The sequence below is a fragment of the Rhinolophus sinicus genome, linkage group LG01, assembly GCF_036562045.2.
Source record: "Rhinolophus sinicus isolate RSC01 linkage group LG01, ASM3656204v1, whole genome shotgun sequence".
Taxonomy (NCBI): Eukaryota; Metazoa; Chordata; class Mammalia; order Chiroptera; family Rhinolophidae; genus Rhinolophus; species Rhinolophus sinicus.
Window position 1 is genome coordinate 119,442,590 of NC_133751.1, and position 18,675 is coordinate 119,461,264.

Sequence of the window (18,675 nt, forward strand, 5' to 3'; positions counted from 1 at the left end):
GGAGCCCCTAGTGTGAGCTGTGTGCATCCACTGTCTGTGCTGGGGCTGTGGCTGTGGTGCAGATGGGCTGGGTGCGGAGTGCTCCCATCGCCAATGGTGGCATGGCTGCCGTGTGGTGTGGGAGGGGTTTAGGGCACTTGCCTCTTTCAGTTGTGGTGTGACTGGCCTGCAGGTAGGGCAGAGCACAGGGTGCTCACCTGGCTTCGTTACAGTATGGCTGCTGCAATACGTGGGCGGAGCGCAGGGCACTCGCCTGATCCGGTTTTGGTGTAGATACTATGCCAAGTGGGTGGGGCTTGAGCTACTGACTAGCTCAGTTGTGGCGTGAGGGGGGCAGAGCACACCCACTGGTGCTAGCAGGCTAGTGGGAGGGCACCAAAATGGTGCCTGCCAGCTCCGTTACCAGCAAATTAGAATGAGGTTGCAACAATGCTATTGCCAGTGTTTTCATCTCCAGAGAAAGACCCAGTAGGTTCCTGCCTCTCCAGTAGCTGCTCTAAGTTTAGTAAGTGGGTCTCTCTCACTTACGGTCTAGGCACTTTTCAAACTGTTGCTTTTGTGCTGGGTCTCAGGGCAAGTGGGCCCTTTAAGAGCAGTTTCTCTTTCCCTGCAGTTCTGTGATTCTCCTGGACTTAATCCCTATGGATTTTCAAAACCAGACATTTTGGGGGCACATCTGACTGTGGCCGGATCCAAGGTTTGGGTGCCTGGTGTGAGGCACAATCTCTTTACTCCTCAAGGGAGAGTTCCATAATTTTTGTATTCCTCCTGGGCACAGGACACCACGCCTGGGGTGAGGTCCCTGGTGAGACCATGTCTCTGCCTCTCCTACCTTCTTGAGATGTCTCCTTTATCTTTTGTTCTGGAAGCATTGTTTGCCTGTCTCTCAGGTACTTTTCAGAGGAAATTTATTACATATGTAGCTGTGAATTTGTTGTCTTCATGGGAGGAGGTGAGTTTAGGGTCTTCTTATGCCACTATCTTGAACTGAAACCTGTACCCGACCATTTGGAAGGAAGTCACTCTGCACTGTCCACAGTTGAGGAGCAGGGAGGGAGGAGTGGAATATTTATGTAATTTACTTGGAGAGCTCCTGCATGGGAGATTTCATTTATTTTGTTGCTCAAATTGTTTTCTGTTTGGCCATTGGAAACTCTTTCCATTGGCTTCTGTGCCCCTTTGACATGTGTGTGTGATGTGTGTATGTATGTATGTGTGTGTGTCTTTTTAGTTCCTTTTTACTTTCTGGTACTATAAGATGCTCCGAGTTCATCTTCTGTATTTCCTGTCCCAGTCCTAGAATCAGTCATTTTCTCCCAGGAGCCCTGGTTCCTTTTATTGGAAAGTGGCTTTAGAAACCAACATCTGGGTGCCAGCTGTGCTCATTACTACTGGGCTGACATTGCTTTTTGGCCCTCTCAGCTGACAGAACAAGGAAATACATCAACCAGTGTATCTAGACATACGAATAAATATTTTCATGTTACTACCTATATCTGTATGTTAGACATGACTTCTTACTGATGTTTCCAACTCTAATCCATCATCGCTTGGATCATTCTGGCTTCGTCCTCTTGCTTAACTGTACATTCCCATGCGAACAATGAGAAAGCTGGCTCCCATCATCTTCCATCCATTTACTTAATTGTTAATTCCATATATATGTGTAGCAGTATCAGAGTTGTTCATTTGTACCCTGTGGGAAGAAACTTGATATTAACTAGAGTACTTTTGTGCACTTCCTTTTTCCTTAATCTTACAAAAATCTGTTTATTGCCAAAGTTTTTTATATCAACACCTTTTTGTCCACCCTCTCTAGTAAGGTTGTTTCATACATTTGTAATACAGCTAGAATCCTTTGTCACCATCTGCATTCTTTCCTGGATCCCCTGACCTACTAAAGGGTTTTTCTTTTTTTACTTTGCGTATGTTAAGGTTCACTCTGTGCTGTAAAGTTCTATGTGTTTTGACAAAGGAATGTCATGTAGCCACTATTACAATGTCATACAGAATAGTTTCACTGCCCTAAAAATCTCTTGTGCTTCACCTACTCACCATCCCCCACCAAGCTGCTGACAACCACTGATCTTTTTACTGTCTCTATCAGTTTGCTTTTTCCAGAATACGATATAATTGGAATCATATTAGGTTGGTGCAAAAGTAATTGCGGTTTTTGCAATTTAATCTTTTAAAGTACAGTTACTTTTGCACCAACCTAATACAATATGAATTCTTCACACACTGACTTCTTTCACTTAGAAACATGCATTTAAGTTTCCCCTCTGTCTTTTTATGTCATGTGTTTTTAGTCTCTTTTAATTTGGAATAGTCCCCTACCTTCTTTTGTCTTTAATTGTATTGATTTTTTTTTTTAAGGAAAATTTAGGATAGAGTTTTATAGAATATCCCACAATTTGGGTTTGTCTGATTTTTTTCTTATGATTAGATTCAGGTTAAACATTTTTGGCAAGATTACCTTGTAGGTTGCAGGTTGACAAAGTACAACCTGTGGGCCAATCTGACCTGCCTCTGTTTTCATAAAGTTTACTGGAGTTCAGCCACACCCATATGTTTACACATCATGTGTGCTACACGTAGTTGTAACAGAGACTATGGCTCACAAAATCTAAATTATTTACTAGCTGGCCTTTACAGAAATAGTTTGCTAACCCCTGATATAGGTGGTTTCTCCTCAGGAGGCATTTGATGTCACTTTGTCGCATTATTGATATAGATTTAAATCATTTGGTTAAGAAGCTGTCCACCAGATTTCTCTGTTGTAAAGTATCTTTCTAATTGATAAGTAGTGTATGGAGTGATAAACATTCAGACTATTTGCGTATCTTGTTTCTAATGGTTTTAGCATCTATGAATGATCTATACCTCAGTCATTGGTGTTGTAAAATCATGATTTTTTCTTACTCTATATTCCCTCTATATTTATTATCTGGAATTCTTCTGTAAGGAAGCACTTCCCTGAGGCCTTTCTTGTTTAGAAAGGAATACCTCTCAGGAGCAAAGTCACAGCACATTATCACCTTATCACAAAGGGACTGTTCCTGCAACAGTGCTAAGGTAATGCTCTCTTGTTTGTACTACAAAATGTACTGTAGATTCTTTAGTTTAAATACTTAACTCTATAAATTTAAAACACCAAATAATTCTCTATTCTCTGTGGCTACGACTTACGGAATAAGAGTATAACAATGAAGAGAGTGTACTAACTTAAGTTAGGAATTACCTGCAGAAAGGGAGGGTGATGGGATTAGGGAAGGACAGAAAGGAGGTTTCAACTGCATTCATATTGTTTTATTTAATAAAAAAGGATCTGAAGCAGTTATGATAGTATGTTAACATTTGTTAAATTTGGTTGGTGGGTTAAATGAATTTTTGCTCCATATTTTTTAATGTTTAGATTATTTCACAGTTAAAGTAAAAAGCGTCCTGATATAGTTTAACATTAAAATCTTACTATAACATCTGGTAGAACCCCTTCTCAGGTTAGAATGTTGGCACCTGTTCTGAGGTTCGGTCTTTGGTGTTCTTGCCCATACTAGTTAGTCCCTGAGTGAGTAAATTTTTTCCTTAGGTGTTTGTGCTTTCCTAAAAGCCTTCAAATGTAGATCCAGCATCTCATAATAAGTTACAACCTGTACCGCTTCTATTTTTAGAGCTTTTACTGTGAAGTGAGGAACTATTTTACAACCCATTGATATTTTAATAATTTTCAGACTTGATTGATTTTTATATTCAAATGTGTGTTTCAACATTTCAAACTCCTTTGTGGCATCCTAATGCCAGCAGTATATTTATTAAGTTGTCTTATTTTTCTAATAATTAATTTCTTGATAGATGCTTTCTTTGGAGACCTAAATGAACGAGTAAAGTTAGTGGTTACCTTCTTGTGAACGTTCCAATAATGAAATATTAAATTGTTTTTTTGCAGAATTCTGACATCCTGAATTCTTCGGTAAAAGTGCATTAGATTCCAAAGTTAAGTTCAAAGGGGTGGGAGGTAGGGGGAACATAAAATGAAAGAAAAACTCAGTGCAAAGTGGGAAATAATTTCCAGACTATAATAGATATGCCAAAGATTTTTGCTTTCAGGCAAAGTGGAGTAACAGGGACTGGGCTTAGTCTTCTACTTGAAACAACTAAAAAACTCTGCAAAATATATGAAGCAATGGTTTTCAAGTATTGGACATCAAGTAGCACGAGACAGTGGTCCCCAGAATAGGAGAAACAAACAGGTGACCCGTATGATTGTGCTACAGAGAGTGTGTAGCCCACAGAGCAGGGTGGGGAATCCAGACAGTTGCCTGGCAAGTTCCTTGAGTTTCTGAGTCAGAGCTGGCAGTCTGGAGTGGAGCCTGGAGAGTTCACAGGGCAGAGTGCTGGGATGGAGAGAGCTGTATAAAGAGTGAGCTCTGAAATTTGCAGAGCATCTTGGATGATTTGGAGAGCATGAGTCATCAGTTGAATATGATCAGCATAAGTGTGTAAGGAAACTACCAGAAGCCAGGTAGAGAACCTCCTGAAGGTAGCAGACAGCAAAATGCTCAGTGATCATAAAGAAGCAAGAAAATATTAACCATAATTAGGAGAGAAATCAGTCAACTGCAGCCAACCCAGAAATGCTGCAGATGACAGAACTACTAGACAAAGACAACTAAAACAGTTTTTTGTAACTACTTTGCAAATGGTCAGGAAGGTAGAGGAAAGATTGGGCCCCATATGATCTACATATTAAAGATGGAAGATACAAAGGAAAAAAAAAACAGATTGAACTAGAGATGAAAAAAATGCAATCTCTGAGGTGGATAGAATTAGCATGTAGATCACATGGGGCAGAAGAAAAGATAGTAAACTTGAAAACATGGCCAGCCTGGTGGCTAAGGTGGTTGGAGCACCGTTCTCCTAAAGCCGAGGTCTCCAGTTTGATTCCCACATGGGCCAGTGAGCTGTGCCCTCTACAGCTAAGATTGTGAGATGGGCTGCCATGAGCAGCTGAAGGTTGGCATGAGCTGCCGCGGGCTACTGTGAGCTGCCATGAGCGGCTGGTGGCCAGCGTGAGTGGCTGGCAGCCATTGTGAGACTGACGACTGGTGACCGACTGCCTCAGCGGGGTGTGGGGGGTGCGTGCAAGACTCATAACACCAGCATGTGCCAGGGAGCTGTGTCCTACACAACTAGAGTGAGAAACAACGGCTTGAACCGGAGTGGGGGTAGGCGGAAGAAAGGGGGGTAAAAAAACCATAGCAGCAAGAACTATATGAAGTAAAGCACAGAGAGAAAAAAAATTGAAATAAAAATAAATAGAGCAGTAAGGAGGTATGAAGCAAATTCCAGGAGCCAAATATACATGTAATTGGAAGCCATGACAGGAGGAACTGGGGCAGACCTGTTTGAAGAAATAATGGTGGAAAATTGCACAAATGTGGTGAAAACTATAAACCCACATATCCAAGCAATTTAACAAATCCCTAGAGAAAGAAACTTGAAGAAAACTACACCAAGGCATTGCATGAAATTGCTTAAAACTGGTAATCAGGAGAAAATCTTAAAAACAGCCAGAGGAAAAAAGACACATTACATAAAGAGGAATAAAGATGGAAATGACAGTAGACTTCTCATCAGAATCAGTGTATGACAGAGATAGTGGAGCCACATCTTTAAAGTACTGGAAAAAAAAGTCAACCTAGGATTCTTTTCCCATCTTTCAGAAATGAAGGCATAACAAAGACTTTTCAGACATACAAAAGTGGGAAGAGTCTATCACCAGAGACAAGAGACCTGAACTGTAAGAAAGGCTAAAGGTCCTTTTTCCAACAGAATGGTAGTGATACCAGATGGAAATCTGAATGCACACAAAGAAATTAAAGAGTACTAAAAATGGCAAACATAAAGTACATTTTTTCTTTTAAAAATGTTTTTAAATGCTATTTGACCATTTAAAGAAAAACAACAGTGTGTTGTGGGGTTTATGGAAAATACATGACAGCAATAGTGCAATGTTTTTAAATGCTATTTGACCATTTAAAGAAAAACAACAGTGTGTTGTGGGGTTTATGGAAAATACATGACAGCAATAGTGCAAAGACTGGGAGGAAGGAAATGGAAACAAACTGTAGTAAGATTTTTTTTACTATATATGAAGTGTTATAATACTGTTTCCCCCAAAATAAGACCTTGCCGGACAATCAGCTCTAATGCGTCTTTTGGAGCAAAAATTAATATAAGGCCTGGTCTTGTATTATGTTATATAAGGCCCAGTCTTATATTAATTTTTGCTCCAAAAGACGCATTAGAGTTGATTGTCCCGCTAGGTCTTGTTTTTGGGGAAACACGGTATCACTTGCAGGTAGACTGGTGAGTTAAAGGTGTTCACACAAACTTTAAAGCAGACACACACACACACACACACACACACACACACACACACCCTAAGAGTTTTAGCTAATAGGCCAACAAAACTGTCCAATGCTCAATCCAGAAAAAGATAGAAGAGGAAATAAAGAACAAATGGACAAATGAAAATTAGCAAAGTGGTAGAATTAAACCCAACCATATCAATAATCACGTTAAGTGTAAATGGTTATACTCCCCGTTAAAAGGCAGATATAACAGGAAGTCCTATTTATATGTTGCCTACAAGAAATGGACTTTTTAAGTATAAAGGTAAAAAATAAGTTAAAGCTAACAGGATGAAAAGGTTATATACCATGCTAATACTAATCTAAAGAAAATGAGTGGCTATGTTAATATAAAGTAGATTTCAGAGTAATGAATATTACTAGGGATAAAAGCTATCATTTTATAGTGATAAAGCATTTATTAGTCACGAGGACATAATGATCCTAAATACGTATGCACCTAACAGCAGAGCTTCAAAATAAGAGCATGTGAGAGAGAAGACACAAGTTTTCAGTATCAGGAATGAGAGTTGTTACATCACTGCAGGTTTTCTACAGATACTGAAAGAACAATAGTAGAATATTTTGAATAATTTTATGCCATAAATATGTTAGCCTAGGTAAGTGGACAAATTCATTGAAAGACCCAAGCTACTGAAGCTCCCTAAAGAAGAAACAGACAACCCGAGTCATTCTGTAGTATTTTAAAATGAACAGTAGTTGAAATACATTTCCACAAAGAAAACCAGTCCCAGATGGCTTCACTGGTAAATTCTACCATACATTTAAGGAAGACATAATCCCAATTCTGTAGAAACTCTTCCAGAAAATTAAAGAAGAGGGAATACTTCTCAGCTCGTTCTCTGAGATCTCATTCTCTGATGCCAAAACCAGAGGAAGTAATTAGAAAGGGGGGAAAAAAGTACTGACCAATAACTTTCATGCAGTGTAAGAATTCTTAACCAGATTTTAGCAAAACAACTACAACAGTATTTAAGAAGGTACATCATGACCATGTGGGGTTTATCTTAGGAATGCAAGGATGCTTTACCATTCAAAGGTCAATTGATATCATTCATCATATTAATAGATTAAGAAAGGAAACCCATATGATCATTTCAGTAGATGAAGACAAAATCCAGCATCCATTCCTGTTAGAAACTCTCAGCAAAGTAGGAATAGAAAGGAACTTTCTCTACCTCATTAAGGATATTTATGAAAAACTGACACCCAATATCATGCTTAATGGTGAAAGACTAAGTACTTTCCTCCTAATATTAGGAACCAGGTAGGGGTGTCAGCTAACGATCACTTCTAGTCAACATTGCACTGGAGGTTCTAGTCAGTTCATTAAGGCAAGAAAAAGAAATAAAAGGCATCCATATTAGAAAGGAAGAAGAAAAATTGTCATTATTTACTGGTGACATGATTATCTATATAGAAAATCCTGTGGAATCTATAAAAACACTACTAGAACTAATAAGGTGAGCTTAGCAAGGTTGTAGGATACAAGATCAATATGCAAAGATCAATTGTGTTACTAGCAATATACAGTTGGAAACTGAAAAAAATTTATAATAGCATCAAAAAAATATGAAATACTTAGGATACATTTGCTAGAGGTGTAAAACTTTTGCAGTGAAAGCTCTAAGACATAACTGAGAGGAAGTTGAAAAGACCTAAATAAGTGGTGAGATGTACTGTGTTCATTGATCAAAAAACTCAATATAGTTAAGATGCCATGTCTCCTCAAATGACGTATAATTCCAATCCCAATCAAAATGTCAGCAGGCTTGGAGCGACTGGATGGCTCAGTTGGTTAGAACATGAGCTCTGAACAACAGGGTTGCCGGTTCGATTCCCACATGGGCCAGTGAGCTGCGCCTTCCACAACTAGATTGAAGACAATGAGCTGTCGCTGAGCTTCTGGAGGGGCAGCCGGATGGCTCAGTTGGTTAGAGCACGAGCTCTTAACAAGGTTGCCAGTTCAACACCATGAGATAGTGGGCTGCGCCCCCTGGAACTAAAGATTGAAAACGGCGACTGGATTTGGAGCTGAGCTGCGCCCTCTACAACTAGGTTGAAGGACAAGTACTTGGAGCTCATGGGCTCTGGAGAAACTCACTGTCCCCCAATATTCCCCACTAAAATAAATAGATAGATAGATAGATAGATAGATAGATAGATAGATAGATAGATAGATAGATAGAAAATTTAAAAAGTCAGCAGGCTTTTTTTCTCCCTTTAGATAATGTCAAACGTATTCTAAAGTCTAGAAATAAGTTATTCTAACTTATTAAAAAATTTATAAGGAAAATAGGACCTATAGCAAAATCATAAAAAGAAGAAAAAAGTTGGAGAAATTACACCATATCTGATTTCATGACTTCCTATTTATTATAAAGCTATATCAGTTAAGATAGTGCATGTAGTATTGATACATAGATGACATTTATATCATTGAAAAATAGTCCGTATACGTTCAATTGATTTTTTTTTTTTAAAGATTTTATTGGGGAAGGGGAACAGGACTTTATTGGGGAACAGTGTGTACTTCCAGGACTTTTTTCCAAGTCAAGTTGTTGTCCTTTCAATCTTAGTTGTGGAGGGCACAGCTCAGCTCCAGGTCCAGTTGCCGTTTTCTAGTTGCAGGGGGCACAGTCCACCATCCCTTGTGGGAGTTGAACTGGCAACCTTGTGGTTGAGAGGATGCACTCCAACCAACTGAGCCATCTGGGAGCTCAGTGGGAGCTCAGCTCAAGGTGCCGTGTTCAATCTTAGTTGCAGGGGGTGCTGCCCACCATCCCTTGCGGGACTCAAGGAGTTGAACCGGCAACCTTGTGGTTGAGAGCCCACTGGCCCATGTGGGAATCGAACTGGCAGCCTTCAGAGTTAGGAGCATGGAGCTCTAACCGGCAGCCTTCAGAGTTAGGAGCATGGAGCTCTAACCGCCTGAGCCACTGGGCTGGCCCCTGTTCAACTGATTTTTGACCAAGGCATTTTGGGGAGAAGAGGTGATCTTTCCAAAAAGGGTGCTGGAACAATTGGATATCCATATGCTGTTAAATGTACCCCAACTCTTATCTCCTGTTGTACTCAAAAAGCAACTTGGAATTGCTCAAGACTTAAATGTAAAAGTTGGGACTATAAAACTTCTGAAAGAAAACAGGAAAAAACCTTAAAGACTTTGATTTTGGTAAAAATTTCTCAAATACAGCATAATGATCACAAACTATAAAAGAATCAGTTGGGCTTCATCGAAATTTAAAATTTATGCTTTTCAAAATACACTTAAGAAAATGAAAAGGCAAACCACAGACTTGGCGAAAATATTTGTGAAGCATATATCCAACAAGGGACTTGAATCTAGAATAGTAATAATAATTAAAAAAATAAAAACCCAAACTCTTACAACTCGATAATAAGACATTTAACCCCAATAAGACATTCACGCCCAATTAAAAAGTGGGCAAAACACTCACCAAAAAAGATAATATGGATGGCAAATAAGCACATTCAGTGATACTCATCATTACTCTTTAGTGAAATACAACTAAAACAACAATGAAAGCATAACACACCCATTAAAATGGCCAAAATTAAAACATTTTATGAATTAAAAATAAAGTTTTTGGCTAGATTGCAGAACTGGCATTCGTGTGCTGATAATGGGAATGTTAAAAAGGTACACTTTGGAATTTGATTTGGCAATTTCTTAAAGAGTTAAACATACACCTCCCATACAAACTAGCCTTCCAGCTTCTAGGTGAAATGAAAGTACTTGTGTATGTCCCCGTATGAATACCATTGCCCTTATTTGTGTAGTGCAAAGTGGGAAATTGCTTTTTCCATAAGGAAGTGTTTGTCCTTTTTCTCTTCAAGCATTTTTACATGTATCTCCACTAAAGCTCTTATCTCACCATAATGTGTGTAACATTTTATCTTTTCTTCTGCCACTGCAGAAGATGACTGCTTTCAGGATGGCTAGATGCTTGTCCTAGCTCTTGACACTGTGGGCTGACCAATTGCCTTCTTGGGGCCTCCGTGGTCTTAACTGCTGATTGAAGGGATTAAATTACCTGTATTCCTTCATGAATATTTTTGAGCACCTGTCATGTACCAGGCACTCTTTTAGGTATTGGCAACACAATGAAGAAAGTAGATTGTGGTCCCTGTGCCCTCATAGAACCAGTATTTATTAATGCATTACATGCCAGACACTGTCGTAGGTTTGGGGAAGATAGGCCATAGTGTCTTAATCTCAAGGAATATATGAGTTAATAGGGAATAAAGACCAAAATAGGTAAGCAGACAAAACTATAATTGTAAAACCGTTATGAGGGAAACAGTAAGAGGAGATGACCCCTCTTCTAGCAGGTTTGCCAGTGAGGCCTCTTGGTGGAAGTGACACTTGAGCTGAGATCCAAAGGAAGAAGGAGAAAAGGGGCTCTGTGTTCTCCCCTCTCCTCTCAGAAGTCGAAATTGAACGTAACACAATGATTTGATTTCTTTGATTATAGACATTTCTAAATGACAGTGGTTTCGTGGACCATCTATTCTTTACTTCACCCCTTTCATCAGGGGCTTTCATTATCTAGTTCAGGAAATATAAATGGCAATAAATTAAACAGATTTCAGTCTCCTTTCTGACGTTTAATTGATAATTCTTTGGCCCGTAATTCATAAGTGAATGGAAAATAAGAATAAAATGAAGTGTCTATGCTCTGATAGGCCAAATGAGGGTTGGGCAAAAGAATCTGGACTTGAGAGGTTTCCTTTGGCCTATAGTGTTTTAAAAGTCAGAAAATTTCACCTAAACCCCCAGACTTGTAGCATTTCCATTTAAGTCTTTAGGCAGCCAATTAGAACTGAATGGCAGCAGCCCCCTTTAATGGGGTGTGTGAACCAATAGTCATTGGCACCAATTCAACATCAATAAGAATCCCCAATTTGGGGTACAGTGAAGAAGAAAACTTTATTCAGTGCAAACAGCTCAACTGAGAACAGCACTATTGTGGAACAGCTCCCTGCTATGCGCCGTGCCAGCCTGCTCTGCTCTGCTGTGCTCTGATCCTGAGAGATGTCTTCAGTGTTTCAGCCCCAGCCAGGAAACAGTCTTCAGTCTTTGGTGGAAAGGGCAAGTGCACTCCCCAAGATAGAGGGGAGCTGACTTACAGAGCAAAAGCCCTTGCCCCTGGCCCCTGATTGGTCTGACCTCAAGCATTTAAGGACTCCAAATCCCCTCAGTTTGACTGGTCCAAAAGGCACTGTCCTGATTGGTCAGAATGGAGCTGCTCTGATTGGTCAGTGAAGATGCTGATGGGGGGGGCGGGGGTGGTATACCCATGCAGCTCTGATTGGATGGGGGAAAGCCTCAGTCCTATTGGTTGAAATACAATTCCAGAACTGCTTTATAAGGGCTGCCTCAGATGGCAGGGACACAGTGCAGACAAGCTTCTCCCTAAAGCGTGGTTTGTGTGAGAGGCCCCTGTTTAGAAATGACTGCTAGGCTCTGCTTTTAAATTTGAGCCATTAGCCACTAGGAGCCCATCTTGGTGGGTGTCTTCTTTCTTGGGGTCTATAGGAGTATGCTCTTAGGTATCACAGCCCCCTCCTGTTTGACCCACCTCACTCGCTTATGTCATCTGGCTGGCCCCGTGTAAATTTGAATCATCTCAGGAGGTTTCTGTTCCATATTTAAACATTCTTATTGATGCTGTCCCTGAAATATCTGGTAGTAGCTACTTTAAATGCTGGTAACATAAATGAATAAATTATGTTTTAATTTTGGTATGTGTTTGACCTCTAAAAGGCAAATGTACTTTAAAAAACACATTTCTTAATTCAGATTGTGGGTTTTTTTAAAAAAATTTTCTTTGGTAAGTAAACATTCATGTAGTTTTAAGATCAAAATGTAAAAGGGAGTACAGTGAAAAGTCTCCTTCCGTGTCTTGCTCTATCTGACCTGTGCAGCATGCTTCCTCCCATCAAAGTGTAAGCAACTGCAAGCATATATTCTTATTTTTCCTCCTTGTTACTCAAAAGGTGGCTTACTAAAAATAATGTTCTGCCTTATGCCTTCTTTACTCTCGACATATCTTGAAGATCTTAACATACTAGTAGAGACGTCTCCTCCTTTTTTGGGTTCTTTTACATTTGAAAAATGTTTCATTATTTCAGCATGTTGTAATTTATTTAACCAGTACGCCCACTTAAGGACATTTGAATTTTCCTAAGCATTTGCTATTTTGAACAATGCTAAAGTTAGTGCATTTGTATGTATGTCATTTCACACACACATATGAGTGTGCAAAGTATATATGATAAATTCTCCAAGTGGAATTGCTAGGTCAAAGCTATATGCATATGTTATTTTGATATATGTTTCAAATTGCCCTCTGTAGGGATTGTAGCATCAGATGTTATTAATTAAAACTAATACTGGTATATGGAACACCGTTTTAAACAGAATGTTTACTCTGTTTTTGCTTTCTTTGCTGAGTTAGTTATATTGTAGGTTATCTGAGTTTTGGTAAGCGTAATAAGGTTGTTCTAGATCATTAGTTTCCACTACTGGCCAAAGACCCTCAAAGGGTTCTCAGATTTATATGATAAACGAACATCAACTAGATAGAAAATAATGTCTCACACATGTACTATATGTATTTTTTTTAAAGATTTTTTTTATTGGGGAAAGGGAACAGGACTTTATTGGGGAACAGTGTATATTTCCAGGACTTTTTCTAAGTCAAGTTGTTGTCCTTTCAGTCTTAGTTGTGGAGGGCGCAGTTCAGCTCTAGGTCCAGTTACAAGGTGCGCACTCCCCTTGCGGGAGTCGAACCGGCAACCTTGTGGTTGAGAGGATGCCCTCCAACCAACTGAGCCTTCCAGGAGTTCAGCGGCAGCTCAGTTCAAGGTGCCGTGTTCAACCTTAGTTTCAGGGGGAGGAGCCCACCATCCCTTGCGGGACTCGAGGAATTGAACTGGCAACCTTGTGGTTGAGAGCCCACTGGCCCATGTGGGAGTCGAACTGGCAGCCTTCGGAGTTAGGAGCATGGAGCTCCAACCACCTGAGCCACCGGGCCGGCCCTGTGCTATGTATTTTAAATGTATGTAGATGCAATTATGTTTAATAAAATGCCAGTTCATTTAATAGTGTCACTGAATTCTTAGTTCAGCTAATAACAGCTCAACATCTTATCAGTCATTCTATTGTTTTAGATGACCCTTGGATTTTGCCGGCATGTTAGCTTCATTTTGTGTCCTGTCAGTTTTTTCAAAGTAACTTTGGAGATATAGGAGAACAGAACCAAAAGACAATGCATATACTATATGTGTCTATATGAATATTTTATTAATAAAAATAATCTTTTCTTATAGATGTTCCTTTAAGGACCAGCCTGCCACCACCATTCAGAAATTATAAATATGGTAACCATTTTTTCTTATTCTTTTAAAACATGTTAGTGTAACTTCACATTAGTTTTGTGTTAGTATAAATTTAAATTTGGTTTTCAAAAATGAATTTACTATCTGTAAATAAAAACCAATATGGAAGTTTATTTAGAAATACAGGAATTCTAGTAGTATGTTGTTAAAGTAAGTTGTAACAGTGTACAGAAGTGGCCCTATTTGTGAGGAATAACATGTTTGGCAAACTGTGTCTGAAATGAATTTGTTTGCCAGGTAATCAGAAAAGGAGAAATGATTAAAGACTAGGAATTAAAAGAAGAGATTTAACATTTTAAATATCAGTAACTTGAGCATGTTATATAGTATTTTTTTATGTTGCGGTTGTTGATTTTAACATGTAGTCTAAGGCAAGAAGCTGTGTTTCCCTCTTCATTATAAAGATGTTACAGTTATTAAACCTTCAGCATAGTGAGACTCACCAAACGTTGAATTTGAGACTTCTCTTGAGAATTACGGCGCACCTAATAAATATTTCTGTTAATTGGTGCAGACAGTTTAAAGTATAAATATTTTATTAGCTTAGATCATTTTTTGGAATGGCTTTTAGTTCTGTTCCCATTTGGTAGAGCAACTTATGACCTAAAATTCTTTGAAATGACAAGCTTCACCGTGTGTATGCATTTTAATATCCAGAGACTAATTGGGAGGTTATAAGGAGTAGTCAAGCAGAAGTTGATGGCTCTGAGTGGAAAGTACTTTGACTTATTGTACTTAAAGAATTTACATACTACATATTGAGTAAGAGAAAAGAATAAAAAGCATTGGTAAGTAAATATGAAACTTCTCAGTTCTGGCTTTCATGCCTTGAAATATAACCCTAAACTTGAATCAACCTACAAGTGCCATTTCACATTAGAATGGTTTCCCTTTTTGCACTTTTTGTGTGTATATTCAAACTTGTGTTCCATGTAAGTTGAAAGGTAAATTTTAGGTAATGAAAGCATCAGAATATCTGACTGCTAATCATTATGGTAGATAATGTACCTTTTATATTATTTCGCCTTATTATCACCCCTTCGTCTCAGTATTTCTAGAGGAATTGGCAGAAAAAAAATGAGTCTATTTATCTGTGAAGAAATTAGAGAAGCACTAGGGTTTTGCCAGACTTCAAGTGACTCAGGCCTGAGTTTGGCTCGTTAATAATCTGCTTTGTGTTCACTAAGAAAGGCCCAAGTGTTACTTTCTCACCTGTCATCGTCCTCCTGTACTGCTACATGCCCTGTGGGAGTGGTACATTGGGTGTTGGGGAGTGGAAAGGGCACAGAGTCAAATTTTAGTTTTGTTAGTTGCCGTCTCCTGTGCTCTTGGACAAAGAGCTGGCTCTCTCAGCCAGGCCACTGAGAGTCTGAGATTTTTCAGAGCCCTTCATTCATTTATAAATGTATTTCTCCCATTTAATTGGCATCTGCATCTATTATTGATTTACCTTGAGCAGACTGTATTCCTACAGCACGGGATGTTGTCTTATTTTTAAATCCTTATTGCCTAGACATTGTGTGCGTGTATAATAAATGTCGGTTGTTGTGCAGTGCAGGACTGCTAGTCCTATTGTTTCCTAAGGCTGTGTGATATTAATTAATGCACATTCGAGCACATTAAATACTCCACAAATATAAGATATTATTTTTAATTTTATGAGGTCACTTTTCTTGGGAAATTTGCATTAAAGAAACAGTACACACAGATGTTGTTTCTAATAATAATGGAGATTTTATTAAAGAATAAAAACAAATGAAATATTATTTAACAAAGAAAGGAACATTAATACAACACCTTTTACAAGCTTGTCATTTATCCTTTCTTACGCTTTTCCTATGTATTACCAGTTTCTATTGGAGAGACAAATCTGGTGAAAATTTCTGTTCAAAGCATTTATTTTCTGCTAAAAAAATGTAGCCTTCTTATTGTGGGATTGCAGAACTTGCTAGAGCAAAGATATTTCTAATTTAAAGGCTCATTAGCAAAATATATAGAACATGATGATTATTTGGTAAGATCAAATCAAACTCCAGTTTTGCAGGTTGATTGTAACAGATGTTGAGCAAGGTCCTTTTATTTAAAAACAACAACAAAAACTACTGTTGGCTTCTCTAACTTGTTTCCAGTAATAAACCAATATCTATCTATAGTGGGAAAAGGAGTGTAATAGGTAATCCAGAATAATAGATAATTCAAAAGCCACATTATTGTATTGTCTACATTATAAGTTTATTTTTAGCAGTTGTGGCATATTTACATTTCTAATGTGCATAGTTTACTTAGATGAGATTTATTTTTATTTCTTAACAATACATAGAGTCCTAGGAGTAGGCTGACTCTGCATTAAGAATTGCAATAAATAATTGAAAGTTGATTATTTAAAATAATGGGTAATTCAGAATGCTAGTTCTTAACTGGATAGGTACCCTGTTCTTCTGTATTATTAGCATATAGTTAAATCAAGGTCTGTTTTTTAAATAGATCCTTTCATTTCATTTCCCTGTTGGAATTCCTTATTGAATCAAACAGCATGATTAATAGAAATGAATTTTAGTTGAAGGTTAAGAGTTCACATTATAATAATACATACATGTAAACATAATTAATTAAATGGTTAAATAAAACTGAGTGAAGAATTGGAAACTTTCTGAATTTAAACCTGTGAAATGCTATGTCTCTTACATAATTAAGAGCTGGCTGTTGGCAGAGTCAGAATTGTACCCAATGTGGAGAAATTACTTATTGAAGCACAGTGTAGCGTGACTTCAAGATGAACAGATTAGTAGGAGTGAAAGAGGGATTGAATACAGCAGGTTAGATGGTGTAAGCCTGTGTGGCGTTTGCAATCCTGGAGGCACATATTGGTCCGCTTTGTGCATTAGCAGTTTATTCAGATTACCAGTCGTCTGCGATCCTGTTTGAATTCTGAAAGTGGTAACAATTTTCCCAGTGTGGTCATTTGACTTCCTGTCACTGTATTTATTCTGAGAGATTAGTAGGTATTTTGGAACTGTTTCTGTTAATGTCGGTCTTAATTTAAGACAATTTAAAAAATGTTATTTGCTAATCCTAGCAGTTAGTGACTCCAAAACACAGGATAGAGTAAGGTGGTTCACTTGTCTTCTGTTCTAAGGGAAATGTGCTGGGCTGACCTCAGGTGATGGCATGCGTACAGTTTGTGTCAAAGACCAAGGCTTCAAAGTCTCTTCCTACAGTCATCTTTAATTTTAATGATATGCAAAAGTAATTTTTCTTTTACTGTATACTAGACTTTTAAGAGAACCTGGTCATAAGGTGGGGACTTAAATTTCTCAATTTCATAATCACCTCCCCCTCATCTCACTTTAATAATTTGAAATGAAGTTTTAGACTAATCTTTGTAAAAAGACAACTTGTTTTTTTCTTTCAGATAAATTAAAGATTATTCATCAAGCACATAAATCAAAGGTATGTTTCATATTTATGGTATCTGGCACATAGCAAGTACTCAGTGTTGGAGGACTTAGTGAATAAATGAATGAAGACGTACTTCTAAAATATTTTCCATCATAATAGCATTTTTTATTCTACCAGTACTCTTTTTACAGCTTTACTTTTCCATTAAAGAAAAAACAAAAAACTGTTAAGTCATATCCCTGTTAGTAGTAGATCCTTTAAAAAAGTGTTAATTTTTTTTGAGAACTGCGTGTTATATATCAAGCAAATATTTAACATATAATAAGCATAAAACTTGGTAAATTCATGTTACATATAAAGGAAGTCACTTATTAGGTGTCGGTTCGGTATATTTAGATTTCTTAATTCTGTACCAGAAGAAAGAAGCCAAAAGCAAATAAAAATAGCCTGCTTTTTCTGGTTTGACTCTCTGTGTATGTAAGAGAAGGCCCAGGGCTGTGGCTCTAGGGAACAAACCTAGTTCCACAGAGTGCATGGCCTGCCATCCTAACGATGTTTTACCTGCCCCAAAGAGAACTGTTTATTGGGTGTTTGCATATCTGCTTTGTTACTTTTTTTAGAGTAATTTTTTTATGAAGCCTCAGTAAAAGGTTCACTTCTTATACAGACAGACAAGAGTGGTCCTTTTTCTTGAATCTCAATAAACTTTTATTGACTCCTCATTATAGCAGCAATCTTATTCTATTATATGAGGTGTGATCAAAATATACAGTGAATGTTTAAATTAAAAAAAAAATGATTACAGTAAAAGACACAATTGCCATTAATCACCCTCAAAATACTCCCCCTCACTTCAAACACACTTATTCCGTTGCTCTTGCTCTTCTGAAGCAGTTCTGGAAGTCCTCTTTTCCTGAGTATCTTTAATTGTGCTGTTGTGGCTTCCTCGATCTCCTGAATCAATTAAAAACATTTACCTTTCATAGTCATTTTGACCTGGGGGAAGAGCCAGAAGTTTCACGGCACCAGATCCAGTGAATAAGGTGAGTGAGGACACACTGTAATGTTGTTATCTGACAGAAATTGCCATACCAGAAGCATAGTGTGACACGGAGCCTTTCCGTTGTAATCACAACATACGGTGAATGTTGCTGCCGAGTACCATCCAGTGGACAGGCAGGGATCTTCAATAAAGGAAACAGCGCGTCAAACCTTAGTAACAGTGTGTGCCAAGTTTCAACTTGTTCAGTGCAGTCAGTTGGGTGTGAGCTACGGTTGAGAGAAGTTGTGTTTTAAGTGTGCCTTAAATCATCCTCCATTATGACAATGCTTCGTGTCACACATCACTTCTGGTATATGGCAATTTTCTGTCAAATAAAAACATTACGGTGTCCTCATCCACCTTATTCACTGG

General features: G+C 38.2%; 1 protein-coding gene across 7 annotated transcripts in view; it reads left to right on the top strand.

The window, feature by feature from the left end:
* The window catches only part of LG01H2orf76 (linkage group 01 C2orf76 homolog), a 66,513-nt gene that overhangs the window by 36,019 nt on the left and 11,819 nt on the right, over positions 1–18,675 (top strand). For all 7 annotated transcript variants that reach the window (XM_074335316.1, XM_019714908.2, XM_019714910.2 and 4 more), the window contains 2 exons: positions 13,794–13,844; positions 17,275–17,312. In XM_074335316.1, the coding sequence (XP_074191417.1) occupies positions 13,794–13,844; positions 17,275–17,312 (89 nt within the window). The remainder of the gene's footprint in view (positions 1–13,793; positions 13,845–17,274; positions 17,313–18,675) is intronic.